Genomic DNA, 15,808 nt, shown 5'->3' with positions numbered 1-15,808 from the left:
CAGATGCACCTTTCTACATGCAGGCACACTTTCCAATGTGTGCCACATAAAAACTTCTAGGCCTGTCTGCTCATTAGGTGGGCTCCTTGTGTATGAAGAGATATACCATACAATGAAAAAGGTCAAACTCAATGATCCATTTTCAGTGTACATTTGGGGGTCCCTTGATATGTGGGCCAGTCTGATTCTCTGGCAGGTCATCCGCATGGTGTGGCCTGCTGGTGAATCGAGGCCATCAGGTCATGCAGCACAAACAGAGGGCCAGGATGGACTGGATGCGTGATATATTCCCTTTACATGAAACCCAATTGGACTGTGGGACCCACAGGTCCAAACATCCCTATGCATCATGCAATTGATAAAATATGGCTTGTTGTTTGTGTACCAACTGTACTTATAACAGAGGCCATATGAATGGCATATAGAGTATTCTAGTTGAAATTGGTTTCTCAAGAGAGATTAAATAGCCGTACATACATACATCACCCAGTTGCTTATTTAGTGGATCATATACAACTGTACAACAACAGTATTCTACACACACACATGCATACATACATACATCACCCAGTTGCTTATTTAGAGGATTGTATATGACCACACAACAGTGATGCTCCATACGGTTGTATACAAAGACTCATACGATTGGTATATATGGAGATGTGTATTTGGACTTTTTACAGTAGCCAGATTCCCTTTTGTGCGAACTGTGCTACATTGTGGAGGTTCTAATAATGTTCAAAGAAAAATGTGGAGGTTTTATACAATCCATACACCATACAGCTGATATATGCACTCCTTATGGGTGGTTTTATTTACAATTTAATAACAGCTGGACACTTCACTCAAATTCTCTATTTGTTCGGTCTTTTATTACTGCTTTAAGACAATTAAGTTAAAGTACTTGTGTGAGCCAATTGGCTTTAGGTCTAGGATTCTTCTAGTTTCAGTAAAAGCTTTGGATATTTTGTATGGGATGTAACTTTGGAGAGTTTTGTATATGTAAGTATAGCTATGCGCACTGAAATCCCCTTTCCAATGAGGATAGTGTGAGAAAGTTTGCTTTTGGGAAGATTTATGGCTTTAGGACTCTACCCTTTCCAATAAGTTCCTAAGACTTCACACCCTTTCAAGCCAAGATACCCTTATCGAAGACTTACATGAAGTGGTGAATAATAAAATCATTAGGTAATTGGTCCTTACAATACTGTAGGAATATGTGGGATTTTGAAATTGAGATGTTGTCTAACCTTCCGGACCTTCCTAATGGAGGAGTTGTTTACGCATTTGAGGATGAGGAAAGGAGTTGGGCTCTTTCTAATTTAACAATATGGCTACACAGCCTCTCCGATGAGAGATCGGGCCATTAGATTGTATATCAGGTCTTGATCACGCCCAACCAATGGTCCTGATCAAAGTTGTCAGATCCAACTGTCTAGATCATAGGCCTAGCCACCCGACAACTAGATTGTAGACCTGGACCTTATAAAAGGGTCCCAATTGTATAAGCTGGTGATGGGGACAAGATTTAAGGGATGATGAGATATCTGGCCCTGTTTCAGTGTTCTGATGAAGCGTGAGAAGGAACCCGTGCTCAGTTGATTATTGAATAATAGTTTTTCTAGCATAAATAATTGGCTTTAAGGCCCAGATTCGGCCCAAATGCTGGTTCTGTTCAAAGATCTGTCAAATCCAATTGCTAGACCACAGACCTAGACCATTCTACTGTTATGTTGTAGTTTTGAACCCCATCAAAGGTTCCCAATTGTGTTAGTTTGGTGATCTGAACTGTGAATATGGAACCGTTTCCATGTTTTTGTGGTCCACGGATCCAAGCAGATGGTCATGATTGATCAATTGTGAGAAGGAACAAGTGCAGTTAGTTGGTTATTAAACATATATATATATATATATATATATATATATATATATATATATATAAAATTGTCTTTTAATAAGGCTATTTGACAAAATACCCTCACCTATTGGTCAACTTTTAATTGCTTCATAAGGTAACTTTAGGTATTTCCTCTTTAGATTAGGGCTTCCATATAATGTTGAGGCTATAAAGAGACATGTTAGGCACGTAGCGCTTCTTCCTTCTATTTTTTTGAAAATAACATTAATATTATAAAAACTCGCGAGGAGCAAGCAAAAAGAATATGAAAGAGAAAAAACTGTGACAAAAATTACAGTTGGAGATGGTCAGTATTTATCTACTTTAAATATGGAGCCCAACCTAAGGGAGTGTTTGTTTTCTAATTCACCATGGTAAATACTTGTAAATAAGTAATAATTATTTACCAATGTAATTCCAACACTATTCTTAATGCAGACATTGACGTTTTGCTTTTTAAATACTAAAATCAATGAGGGGTGTGAATTTCATGTGGGGTCCACTGTGATGTATATGGCTTATCGCTAGATGATTTTAGGGCATGAACCCAAGAATGAGGCAGATCCAAAGCTCAAGTGGATCCCACCATAAGAAACAGTGGGAATTGAACACCTAATATTTGTATTTTCCCCTTATTCATGTCTGTGTGACCCTATGAACGGGTAAGATGACAAATAAACAATCTTGTGGGCCCTAGGAAGAAAAAACCTTTCAACGGTGTGGAAATCTTACAACCACTATTTCTTGTGATGTGGACCATTTTTTTTTTTTTTTTGAGAGATAACAGAAACTTTCATTAAAAGAGGAAAAGGGAGCAACCAGCCCGCTGGGATAGCGAGTCAGTTAGCTCCATACAAAAGAACATTACAATCTTTTAGGGGAATAACAATAGAAGCCCATTCGAAAATATAGAACTGAACCCTTTGCAAAATGGCCTCCCGCCCTTTAGACTCCCCTCTAAAACATCTCCCATTTCTCTCTTCCCACACTGCCCACCAAATAGCCGCAATAGATAATCTCCAGATAATAGATTTCTGATTAGAAAAGGAAACCCCATGCCAGGCCATAAGCAACTGACCCGTCGATTTGGGGAGGGCCCACGAGAGATTGAACCAGGAAAGGATGCAAGACCAAATGTGGCCTATGAGAGGGCAGTGAATAAACAAGTGATTAATTGACTCTTCTTCCGCCATGCAGCACAGACAAATGTTGGGGAGAATCATACCCTTTTTCCTTAGATTGTCTACCGTCAACACTTTTCCTTTACCTACCAACCACGCAAAAACTGCAATCTTTGGAGGAATCTTGTATTTCCACAGCTTATCAGTCCACACTTCTTCCGTCGACAGAGACTTCCTGGCACAAAAATTATAGGCTGATTTAACCGAGAAGAGGCCCGATTTATCTTGGCTCCAAACCAATTTGTCGATGTCTTCCTGGATGGGAATAACTTTACTAATACACTCCAAGAGGCCCGCGTATTCCGAAATCTCCCAATCTTGGAGATTCCTTCTTACGGGGGGATTCCACACAACCTCATTTCCATGAAAATCATAACTATCGGCCACCGAAATGAATTTTTTGGTAGCAAGATGATAAATGTTTGGGAAAACACATTTAAGGGGTTGATCCCCTACCCACACATCTTCCCAAAACTGAACTTTGTTCCCTTTGCCGATGGAGAATCGAATGCCTTGCTGAATATCCTTCTTCATGCCTAGAATATCTTTCCAAAAGGCAGAGGCCCTATACACTGAGTTGTCTCTCGTCCACCACCCGCCTGAAGAGTGGCCATATTTACTCTTAATCAGACGGTTCCAAAGAGTATCTGGTTCATTACCAAGCCTCCACGTCCATTTCCCTAGGAGAGCATGGTTCATGCTTCTAAGATCCCTCACACCAGTGCCGCCCTTATGCACATTCTGACACACCGCCTTCCAATTCATCAAATGAAATTTCTTCCTATCTTCCTTGCCATGCCAAAGGAAGTCCCGTCTGAGTTTTTCGAGCTTGTCCAAGATCGCATTCGGGCATTTGAATAAAGACATGAAATATAAGGGCGAGTTAGAAATGACCGCCTTGATCATAGTGAGATGCCCTCCCAAGGATAAATACCGGTATTTCCATCTGGCTAGGAAATGTTCAAATCTATTAATAACTTTGTCCCACAACGATTTAGGAGGCTTTCCTAAGCATAACGGAAGGCCAACAAAGTTAGACGGGAGGTTACCGGTTGAGCAGCCGGAAGAACTAGCGAACAGAGCAGTCTCAACATCTTCCATGTTAACCCCGAACATTTTAGAGTTAGAAAGATTGACTTTGAGACCTGATACCGCTTCGAAACACCGGATGACCGTACACATATTGCTGATTTTAGACTGCTTAGCTTCACAAAAGAGGAGGGTATCATCTGCAAATTGAACGTGAGATATTGGGGCGTCCATCCTTCTGATAGCACACCCTCCAATGATATCCATTTCCTGGCCTCTTTTCAGCATACGAGAAAGGGCCTCCCCGACGATAAGGAAAAGGAAGGGGGATAGAGGATCCCCTTGCCGCAGTCCCTTAGAGCTCCCAAAAAACCCTTTTAGGGATCTGTTGAGAATGACTGAGAACATGGCGGAACTGACACACTCCTTGATCCAAAGACAACATTTAACCCCAAAACCCATCCGCTGAAGCATATACTGAAGAAATTCCCAATCAACATGGTCATAAGCCTTTTCAAGATCAAGTTTATAAAGCAGAAATTTGGACCCCGATTTATGAATGGAATGAAGACATTCATTTGCAATCAATGCACTATCCATAATCTGTCTACCTGCAATAAACGCACTTTGGTTCTCCGAAATAATGTTCCCCATAACCTTTCTCAACCTAGTCGCTAGAACTTTGGCCAAAATCTTGAACGGACCACCCAGCAAACTAATTGGCCTGAAGTTTTTTTAAAGAGACAACACCTTGAATTTTAGGAATGAGAGTGATGAAGGTAGCTCCAAGTGCCTTGGATAATCTGCCTCTCTCACGAAATTTGCTAAAAAAATCCATGAAATCTCCTTGCAACATATCCCAAAAAAACTGAAAAAATGCGATCGGGAAACCATCCGGTCCAGGGGCTTTATCTCCTTCCATATCTTTAAGAGCTTGAAGAACTTCTTCTTTCGGAAAATTGGCTTCTAGGGCAACGGAATCAGCTGGAGAAATCTGACTAAAGGGAGAGAATCAAGCTTCGGCCTACGCCATTTTTCTTTGCAAAATAAAGAACTGAAATATCCTACAACCTCCTCAGATATACGCTGCTGGTCTTCAGTCTGCTCACCCTCAATCTCCAAAGAACTGATCCTGTTGGCTCTAGCACGAACAGAGGCCATGATATGAAAAAATCTAGTATTCTTATCCCCTTCCACAATCCATTTATGACGCGACTTTTGCCTCCACGAAGTCTCCGCTTCACAGACCCTTGAGGAATAATCGTGAATCAACTGAGCCCTTCTATTTCAAGAGTCAGCAGACAAGGGATTGATAAGAGAAGAATCATCCAGAGCCTGAATCTCAGCAAGAATGTCCTCGGTTTCTCGGTCTCTGGCACGCAGGAAAGCTACTTTCCATTCATTAATCTTGATTTTAAGGAGTTTGAGTTTTCGAAGAATTCTGAAACCAGGAAAACCCTGTACTGCAAAATCAGCCCACCACCCTTTTATCAACTGAGGGAAACCTTCGATTTTCAACCAAGAGAGATCGAACCTGAAGGGTTTTGGCCCCCAGTTATCTTCAGGCATGGACAGCTTGATCGGCCAGGGATCGGACGTCGGTCTTGGGAGGGAAGATTGAGTGGACAAAGGGAAAAGATCAATCCAATCCGAAGAAAGAAGAAATCTATCCAATCTCGCAAGAATTGGATCCACCTTACCATTCGTCCAAGTGTAACGAGCTCCCATCAGGGGCATATCTATCAACGCCTGGTCCTCGATCCAATCTGAAAAACGTCTCATACCCGCTTTCACCCTACCCCCAGTAGATTTCTCTTCCGAATAACGAGTGATGTTGAAATCGCCACCTATGCACCACGGCCCAGCAAACCTCTTCCTGACATCACTCAGTTTGTTCCAGAAATCTTCCCTGTAACCAGCTTGATTCGGAAAATACACAGAGGAGATGAGGAAGCTACGGTTGGAGTTGACCTCAATGAGGATAACCGAGACAGAAAATTCCCCAATATAGCTCTGCTCTAGCGACCAGACCGCTGGATTCCACGCTATTAATACTCCACCCGCACTACCCTTTGCATTCAGGGCCACCCATGAGCCATCTTTCACCTTCTACAACGAGCTAAGAATGTTGTCAGTAAAAGCTTGGACTTTAGTTTCCTGCAAGCAGATGATGTCCGCCTTGCTTCTTGAGCAAATATCCTTTATCATACTTCTCTTCTGTCTAGAGCCCACCCCTCTAATATTCCATGATATAATAATTATTAAGCAACTGATCTGCCCCTACGACCAATTTTAGTCGTTCCCTTCTCACTAAAACACATAGAACTAGGACTAGCTAGAGGACTGTGGAGTTCCCTGTTATGTCTTGTACGAGTGTGTTTTTTACGCCGAGGTACCGATGTTGAAAGAGGCCGACCGCGCGCCTCTATACACTAGAACAGAGCCACGAAATCTTCTGGATTGTCTCCGAATGAGAGTCCAATGAACCTCCCGATATGTCCCAGGGTATCCCTTATCCAACGTTTCTTCTGAATGCACTTTGAAATTTTGGCTTTCTGGGCCTCAGACACCTGCGTCGATTCCATACTTACTGTTACAGTCGCTACTCGCATCTGAAGAGGTTCCGCTTCCAGGATGCCTTGAACCTAATCTTCAGGAATGTAGGTAGCAGCGTCTTCTTGGAGAAGAGAAAGAATAACCTGGTCACAGGCGTCTGCCGAGCTGAAGGAATAAGGCAGAGACCCTGCATCAGATTGGTTTCCCCATTCCGATGCTTGCATAAGGAATTCCGAGTTCATATCCTCATCTCTGTCCGGTTCCTCTTGCAAGGACGAAGATTGGTCTGAGATTGGTGATGAAATATCTATCAGGCTTGAAGAAGGATCGGGGACGTGAGCCGCACATAAAGAAAGGCTCAGATTTAGTGGCCTAGATGGCGAAAAATCTGAGCCACCCACAGAATGGCCGAAGCTAATCTCATCATTCTTCCTGACTACCCGACCCGAGCTTTCGAGAGGTTTGTAACCATCGATGCAACTCCTGCGCCTCGAATAGACAGACCTAACCTGTCTTCCACTGCCAGCGAGGCATCCGAGGGGACGACCAGACTCAGGCTCCGCAGCTCGCTCGAGAGAAGCACGTGACGGCTTGGAAGACTCACCAGCGTCGCTCGAATTCGTGCCACGTGTAGTCTCCTAAAGTAAATCGCACGCTAACTCTGTGCGAAGCGGGTCCAGAGGACAGATGTCGTCCGACGCACGTAAGGACTGAGGAAAACTCGCGGGGATCTGCGCGTCACCCTCTCTCAACGTCACGTGCCCAAAAGCAGGTGAAAGGGCGCGACGCGTGTGGGATGGGACCTCGCAGAGGTATGGTGCTCTTGTGGTGCATTGAATCTGTGCACCATCTTCCTTCCCCTTCTCATTGTAGACCTTCGGGCTCGACGGACGGATCTCTCTGGCCTGCTAGAGGTCACCCCACCTTGGGATAGGGTCGTTTTTCCTCTCCTGTTGTATCGGCAAAATCAGTTGCCTCTCCTCCGATGAAATCGTTAGAAATGGTGGTAGCAGCTGCCCTTTCTTCCTCCGAATCTGAGCTCTGATGACCCCCAACTCTTCCCCTGCCAATGTTTTGGGGTCTATCTCGATTAAATCTCCCAAACGAGATATCAAGACCCGAAATAACTCTACGCTTCATACTTCCAGTGGAATCGACCAAATCAGAACCCATATTTCTACATACCCAAAGGCCCAGAACTCCTCCCATTTAAGGATTTGAGACACCGGACCATCGGTATGCAACACCCCTGCCATCATCAGAATAGTCTTCTATAAATCCTGAAGGCCCCTTCATCCAGACTTCATTAAAACCGATCGGCTTAGAGGTGTAAGACCCCGCTTTCATCTCTCCGATATCCTCTAGCCATCTATTAACCGATGGTAAGGATTCTCCTTCCTTAGTTATAAGCACCACCGATCCACGAAGATCCATCTTGGACTTGGAAAATGAGTCCAAGTTGATCTGAATCACTGAGTCGTCAGCCTGCGTAGGGCACTTCTGCGAGCTACCTTGACCTTGCAAAGGGACTTCCTCAGCCGTGTGAGAAGGTGATCTACCAGGACGAGAATTCCCTGGCGCTGTGAGAAGCACTTCTTTGAAAGAGGATGATCCTGGCTTGAAATGAGGAGTGGTAGGCCACTGAACCTTCTGAACCGTATCTGGCTTTGCTTTCATCTTCATTGCAGGGATGCGATTACGTCTAAGCTCCGGACCAAATCTCGCCCGTTGCACCACCATTTTTTGACCTCCAAAGCTCACGCCATGAAGGCATTTAATCGCCTGAAAAAGCTCCCGATCTGTGCTCATCCTGACCAACGCAAAACCCCGGATGGCTCCCGTCTTCCTGCACCTTGGAAGGACAACGTCCATCACTATCCCCGCTCGGCCGAAAACTCTCTCCAGGTTTAATGGAAACCACCCCTCCGGAAATCCCTTTACGAATAGCGTGGGATAGCTTGCAACATCGCGTGCCCTAATATTGGGCAGAGAAAACCTCTTTCTTTTGGCCGGGATGATCGTCCAATCTCCATTTTCCTTTTCTCCCGCCTCCATTTTTTCTTCTTTTTTCTTCTGGCATGAGTTTTTTGGGAATTTCACTGTAGGGTTGGTCGGTTTTACTTTATTAAGGCATCCATGGGAGTTTTTTTAAATCTTGGGGAGGATTTTTTGTGGGCCATTTGAGCTTTAGATCTGGCTCATTTTTGGGCTCATACCCTAAAATATTCCAGTAAAACAGATGGCGGCATGAATATCTCACATCATCACGATAGGCCCCACAAATTTAAGTCAGCCCTTTCTAGACCGGTTTTCGAGGCGGAAATACTCGCCTATTTTCAAACGGGCGCAATGAATAGTAATGACCTGTTTACCATGGAATGAAAATCAAACAACCCCTAAAATGCAATGAATTATCTTATGAACACAATCCTCGACTGAAACATCCCTATTATGAAAACATTGATCATTTCGAGACCCCCAAATTACCCAAAAAATAGCCATGATTAATAAACGCCATGTTGCTTTTGTTGATTTTCCAACCCCACCCCCATGCCAAGCCCATAAAAGATCAAAGACAGTTCTCGATATCACCCATTCAGTACAAGGAATGGCGAAGAAATGCTCCCAAATTCGTCTTGCATTAGATTAGTGGATGAATAAATGATGAATGGAATCTGCATCCTCCACACACATCAAAAAAATATTTGAAAGAATAAGAGCTCTTCTTTGTAAATTGTCCACTGTTAAAACTCACTTTTTACCCATAAACCGTGCAAAAGCAGCAACTCGAGGAGGAGCACCATACGACCACAAATTAGAGGGAAAATGAGTGTGGTGAGCATGTGATGGTTATTGTAATAATGAATAGAAAGAGTGAATTAAAAACCAATCTGAACTATGAGTAGACCAAACCATCATATCACTCTCATTGAGGAGAACAATAGATTCAAGTCGATTCATTAATCTCATGACTCTTCAATCTCATCATCCTTTAAATTCCTTTGACAAGGGGGTGCCCAAACTACCCAATCCTCATGAAGAAAATAGCAGCCCTTCTTCCTTATGATTTTGATCCGAGGAAAACAGAACTCAGATTGGCCTGCCGCATACCTGTTTCTCCAAGGTGGGCCATGGCCTGAAAACCAATTGGTCCATTCTTCATGTGTCCCACCTGTTGACTAGACCCACCTAATTTTTGGCCCCCACATATCCACAACCTTTTTGGTTTTGAAACATATTCAACATCCAACTGCCATTGGCTTTCTATTCATAGACACGTATTAGTTTTAAGGCACAACTTCAGAAATTGACCCTCAGCTTAGTGTTTGTAGATAGATTGGATACAATGTAAATGGAGTTATAATTATATCAAAACACATGCATGGGAGTGTGAATACAAGCACGAGGATCGTGAGAAAGAGTAGGAAGCCAAGACAACTGACATGGCTTTGGGGCCCATTTGGACAGCCCCTCCAGAGGGGGCTTTTGAGACTGAAATGCTGTTTTGATCCAAATGGCGGTTGTTGTTATGTGTTTGGATGCACTTTGCAAACCGTTGCCTCATCTCCCACTCAAGAAAAAGGGAGCTAAAATGCCGACTCCTCAAAAACCAATCTGATCGGTGTTGGGAGAAAAAGGAGTTTCAAGAGGATATATCGACATGATTAGGGATATGTATGAGGAAGCAGTAAAAAATGTGAGGACAGTTGGTGGAGAGACAAGTGAGTTCCCAGTTGCTGTAGGCTTGCACCATGAGCCGTCATTGAGCTCATACCTTTTCGCATTGTTTATGGATGAGTTAACGAGGCATTTGCAGGAAAATATCCCATGGTGTATGTTGTTTGTGAAAGATAGTTTTGATTGACAAGAAGAGGGAGGGTTTAAACACGAAGTTAGATTTATGGAGAGGTGCTTTAGAATCTAAAGGATTTAAAATTAGTCAGACTAAAACAAAGTATATAGAGTGCAATTTTAGTAACAATAGGAGTGGGAACGTGAAATTAGTAAAGATTGTTGACCAAGAACTTTTCCAAAATTACCACTTTTAATGTCTTGGGTCAATAGTTCAGGAGAGTGGAGAGATTGAGAAGGATGTTGCCCATACAATTCAAGCGGGGTGGAAGAAATGGCGATGTGCCTCTGGAGTTTTATGTGATCGTTATGTACCACTAAAACTAAAATTGAAATTTTGTAGTATGGCTATAAGACCAGCCATGCTTTATGGGATTAAATGATGGGCAGTTAGGGAACACCACGTCCATAGGATGAGTGTAGGTGAAATGAGGATGTTGAGATGGATTGGTGGCAAGACAAGGAAGGATGGAAATTGAAATGAATACATTCAAGGGAATTTAGGAGTAGCACCAATAGGTAACAAGATGAGGGAAAGTAAACTTTAGATGGTTTAGTCATGTGCAATGTGGACCAAGACCTATGCCAGTTAGGAGCGACTTCATACAAGTTGAAGGCTCTAAAAGGGCAAGGGGAAGGGCCAAAATGACATGGGTGTAGGTAGTAAGGAAAGACTAGACAACCTATGGTCTAACCAAAGTTATGGCCCTTGATGGAATGGCCATGGAAAAGGAATCATGTAGCCAACCCCAATTAGTTGCGATAGGGCTTATATGATAAATGATGATGATGATGCGTCTAAGCTACAAAAGATAATCTGGATAGTTGATTTGATCTATGTGTATTCCACGTTTGCAAATATGAAGTAATTTCTAAATAGCCGTGTATCATCCATCGCACTTGTTAGGATAGATTAGTTACATGAATTCTGCGACTTTATCTATGTGCGTAGTTTTCAAGTAAATCATCCAATTGGTGAACGCCCAACGGTAGTGCATACATTGAAAGATGCCCCAAGAATCTCTCAGGGCGGAAGATCCTAACCCATTATAAACCCATACATCTGAAAGTAGCCCATACCATATGTTGGGCTTCATTTTATTGAATTGACCCATTGTCTACCAGACTTAGATCTATTTGTTTGTTTCCCAGCGACTTCGGCTAGAGATGGCCCTTACGGGCATGCTATCTTGGTTGCTCGAAAACTGAATCGATTTGGATATTGTTTTCATCCTTGATAACAAGATGTATGCTCATGGAGGTTTTTGGCGGCAGAAGTGAAGCTGGATCTATGGTTGGTGGGGGAAAAGAAGGTTGATACTTTAGGGAACCCAGTAACGGCCATGGTTTTTGGCATGGTGCCTCAGCCTGACTAGTTTGATCTTGTGTTTAGTCGAGTCTCGGCTGAGTTGGGTGGTGGTGCTGGGGTGTCTCAGATGAATCTCAGGCGGAGTCAACCTCTATTCTCAATACTGGCTCTTGGTGCAAAACTGGATTGGAATTGACGAAGTCCTAGTCAAATCGGATGAGTTGCAGCTGACTTAGTGAAATTATCAATCCGTGCCACTGCTATTACAGTTGCTTTTCTTGTAACCGGCAACTCATAATCATCCTCTTGGAGAAGTATCCAAAGCGAATTCAATATAATTTTTGGCCTCAAGGCTATATCCGCTCGTTAGACTGTCGTCAGCCAAGTCAGATCTCGAGGCATGTATCATGCAATTTTCTCAAGTTGATTTCTTGGATGTACTTCAGTTTATTATCTTTCTAATGAAGATCGACAGCAAGAAAAGCATCAACATATGGACCAAAACATGTCCCAAACACCACACAAACTTGCCACGTGTATGTGTGTGGCACGTCATAGAACTTTATGAAGAATGAATCATGATAGCATTTTTCTAGATGGTAATGCTCCATCCAAAACTTGAATGATGTTAGAGGTGGAAAGGATGCGGAGGTTTGCAAATCCCAACACGTACTTTCCACACCTATCTCTTCATTGGTGGATGTGTGCTTACCTTGCACATGTGAAGGACATCTGAACCACATATCAGGTGAGGTTCACCATGTAGATCAACTGTCCAACTTTATAGGTTGGCCACATGCATTCAGAAACAATGGATGGTCTAAAAGAAGTTGCTAGTTTGGCTGCAGCATGCATTATTTTCATACATGTGCTGTCAACCAGATAGTTGACTTACCTGGTCATATGCACCAATTAGGTCTCCAACTTGGGTTCAGATCAACCTAAACCCAATTGACCTAACCCGAGGTCGGGTCGGGTTGGGTCTAGCTGGTTAGGGTTGGAAAATGTCCACCCAATTTGAAATCAGGTCAGGTTGAGCAAATTCGGGTTGGTTAGGTCAGTTTGGGAATAATCACATACATTTGGGTCAGTTTTGGTCGGTTTAGGGTCGAGTATAGTGGAATTGTGGTTGGGTTTGGGTTGGGCCCCATGGGTTAGAATTCCAGTTGGGTCAGTTGCCGGTTAGGTTTTCTTCAGGTTGGGTCGGGCTTTGGGTTGATCCTCAACCTGACCCAAACTACCTGAGTTGCACCCCTAACACCGATGATATATATCGTATCTCCCATGGATACACAACTTGGATGTCCTACACATGTGATAGGTTGGCAAGTGTCCTTGCATAGATGTGTGTGGCGGTAGCAAACGCAGATAATTTACAACTCTCACGATTTACAAACATGTATTCTTTGGTGTGAAATTCACTGTATTATCTTTAGCTTATACGAGCCTAAGTTTTTGTCTTTGTATCATTTGATTTCAGAGCTTTGGCTTAGCTTTTGGAGTGAGGTGCATTACAATTCCTTGTATGGAATTGGAGGTAATAGGCTTTTCTGTCTTTAATATTTGCAAATGGATGAAATATGGGGTTTTCTACCTCTATAAATGTAAGGTTTGCTGATGCTTCTAATTCAGTACACATGGATGTAAGATCATAACCATTCAATCTATGTCCTAGAAATAAATGTCACATTTGATGGAAAGCAGGGCTAAAAGCTAAAGGGGTAGAATATTTCAATCTGGGAGTTTTTCTCCCCCTTGTCTATTGTTAGGCCCAGAAGACTGACGGTCTGGATCGCATAACAGTCGGCCAGCATAAGCAAACTGTACATTTATCAGTGCTAGGACCATTTCAATTCCTCTTGCTTATGCATATGAATCAATGGAGAAAAAAAAGAAAGATGACTTGCACCCAAATTGATTTTGCAGATGTTCCTACTCGAACAGCCAAGAAAAAGCATTGGCTTTTCTAGAGGATCTTGTGGCTTGGTGTAGAAGTCATAGACCGATGATCGTTCCACCCCACTGTATAGAAATCAACCCAGGTACCGTTATCTTTTTTATGAAGGATCTTTTTTCAGTTCCTCACTGTATCTTTATTGTACAGAATTCAGTTATAGATTTGTATTTGAAATCGAATGCTGCAAACAACATCTTTGTTTGAATTTGATGTGTTTGATTAGAGAAAGATATGGATTATTATGGGCATGGAATGTGTCGTTGTGGGACCCACTGATATATTGACGTTGATCTCGCTTGTGTGCCACTTTGAGCTTCATTTGCGTGCAGCTGTCACAATTCTCTGTATGCGATGATATCTGATTGCAGGGTACGAAATGCTTTGGCCCATTTGCATCACAGATACTTTGAATTGTTGATATGGGGGGTTTGAAGGGCTGCAAGGAGAAAGACCCCACAATGCAATGAGGCTGTGAAATCTTCAGTGCTAACGGGTTTCACATGTAACTGCCAAAGAACCTTCTGTCATTGCATTTATGCAGCCTAAGATATGTTCTTTTGCTTAGGCTCTCAATTACACACATTTAGGGCCTGTTGTTCATTCATATTGTGGATCTAGCTGATGGGCCCCAGTGTGGATGGGGCATTCCCTGTGTACCTTTAAGATTGGAAGATCCTAACCGTTAGATTTTTTGGCCTTTTTTTTTTTTTTTTTCACACACACACCTTAACCATATGTTTGAGAATTCTTCAGAGCATTCCTGATCTAGTGGCTTCATAGAAGCCCTGGTACCGGGGAGTGGATTGGGTGCGGCCCGGCTTCACCCAAGAAAGTGCGGCCCTCACCATGCGGCCCACCTTGATGAATGCATCTGTTCATCTGTTTTGCCAAGATCATTTTAGGGTATGAGCCCAAAAAAGGAAGCAGATCGAAACCTCAGGTGGACCATACTATAGGAAACAATGGTGATTGAACGAGCCATCGTTAAAAACTTCCTAGGGCCTACTGTAATGTTTGTTTGCCATCCAACCTGTTGATAAGGTCACACAAACCTAGATGAAGAGGAAAAACAAATATCAGCTTGATCCAAAACTTTTGTGGCCCACAAGAAAATTTGGGTCAATCACCACCGTTTCCTATTAGGACTGTACATCGACGAGCCGAGGTGAGTTGAGGTGGGCTAAGCTTGGCTTGACTCGCTCGTGCTATCCTTGAGCTCAGCTTAGAGCTTACTGTTGGAGCTTGTCTTGTTTGCCAAACCTTTTGAGTCGAGTTCGAGGCGAGCTAGTGGATTGAGTCAAGGTGAGCTTATCTCGAGTCGAGCCTGCTCTTAACCCGATGTAACCCAGACCGAACTTGCACGCAACTCAACCCAACAACCCGCACCTGACTCAACCCAGCCACCTGACCCAACAGACCCAACTTACACCGATTTAACCTCCAAATCAAATATTCAATTAATAATATATATAAAATATTAGATAAAGCCATAGAGATACCTTGTTGTTGGTGCTGAGAGAGAGAGAGAGGAGCTCGAGTGTGATGAGTTGGGTAGGGGAAAGGAAAATGGTAAGAAGCGAGTTGGGTAAGGGAAAAGAAAATGGTAAGAAAGGGACATAAATGTAGGGTAAGGTTTTAAGTTTAACTCTCTCTCTCTCTCTCTCTCTCTCTCTCTCTCTCTCTCTCTCTCTCTATATATATATATATATATATATATATATATATATGAGTCTGAGCAGAGCTTGAGATCGAGCTTCGAGCTGGGCCGAGTTTGAGTTGAGTCGAGTCAAGATCCACTATGATCAAACTCGGTTCATTTTCGAAACGAGTTGGGTGATGTGAAGCTTAGCTTGCCTTGAGTCAAAGATCCACCATGATTGAACTCGGCTCGTTTTCAAAACGAGCTGGGTGATGTGAATCTTAGCTTGCCTTGAGTCGTCGTTCAAGTCGAGCTAGATCGAGCCAAGCCGAGCGAGCTTTTTAAGCTAGATTGGCTCGTGTACAACCCTATTTCCTATGATATGATC

At 43.0% G+C, this 15,808-nt stretch overlaps 1 protein-coding gene across 5 annotated transcripts in view; it reads left to right on the top strand.

The window, feature by feature from the left end:
- The window catches only part of LOC131220995 (OVARIAN TUMOR DOMAIN-containing deubiquitinating enzyme 11), a 32,050-nt gene extending 18,021 nt beyond the window's left edge, over positions 1 to 14,029 (top strand). For all 5 annotated transcript variants that reach the window (XM_058216045.1, XM_058216049.1, XM_058216046.1 and 2 more), the window contains exons 9-10: positions 13,305 to 13,361; positions 13,751 to 14,029. In XM_058216045.1, the coding sequence (XP_058072028.1) occupies positions 13,305 to 13,361; positions 13,751 to 13,794 (101 nt within the window). In that variant the 3' untranslated portion in view covers positions 13,795 to 14,029. The remainder of the gene's footprint in view (positions 1 to 13,304; positions 13,362 to 13,750) is intronic.
- The last annotated feature ends 1,779 nt before the right edge of the window (positions 14,030 to 15,808 follow it).

This window comes from Magnolia sinica, chromosome 12, assembly GCF_029962835.1.
Source record: "Magnolia sinica isolate HGM2019 chromosome 12, MsV1, whole genome shotgun sequence".
NCBI lineage: Eukaryota > Viridiplantae > Streptophyta > Magnoliopsida > Magnoliales > Magnoliaceae > Magnolia > Magnolia sinica.
The sequence above is the reverse complement of the archived record's forward strand: the minus strand, read 5'-3'. Positions and strand labels throughout refer to the sequence as shown.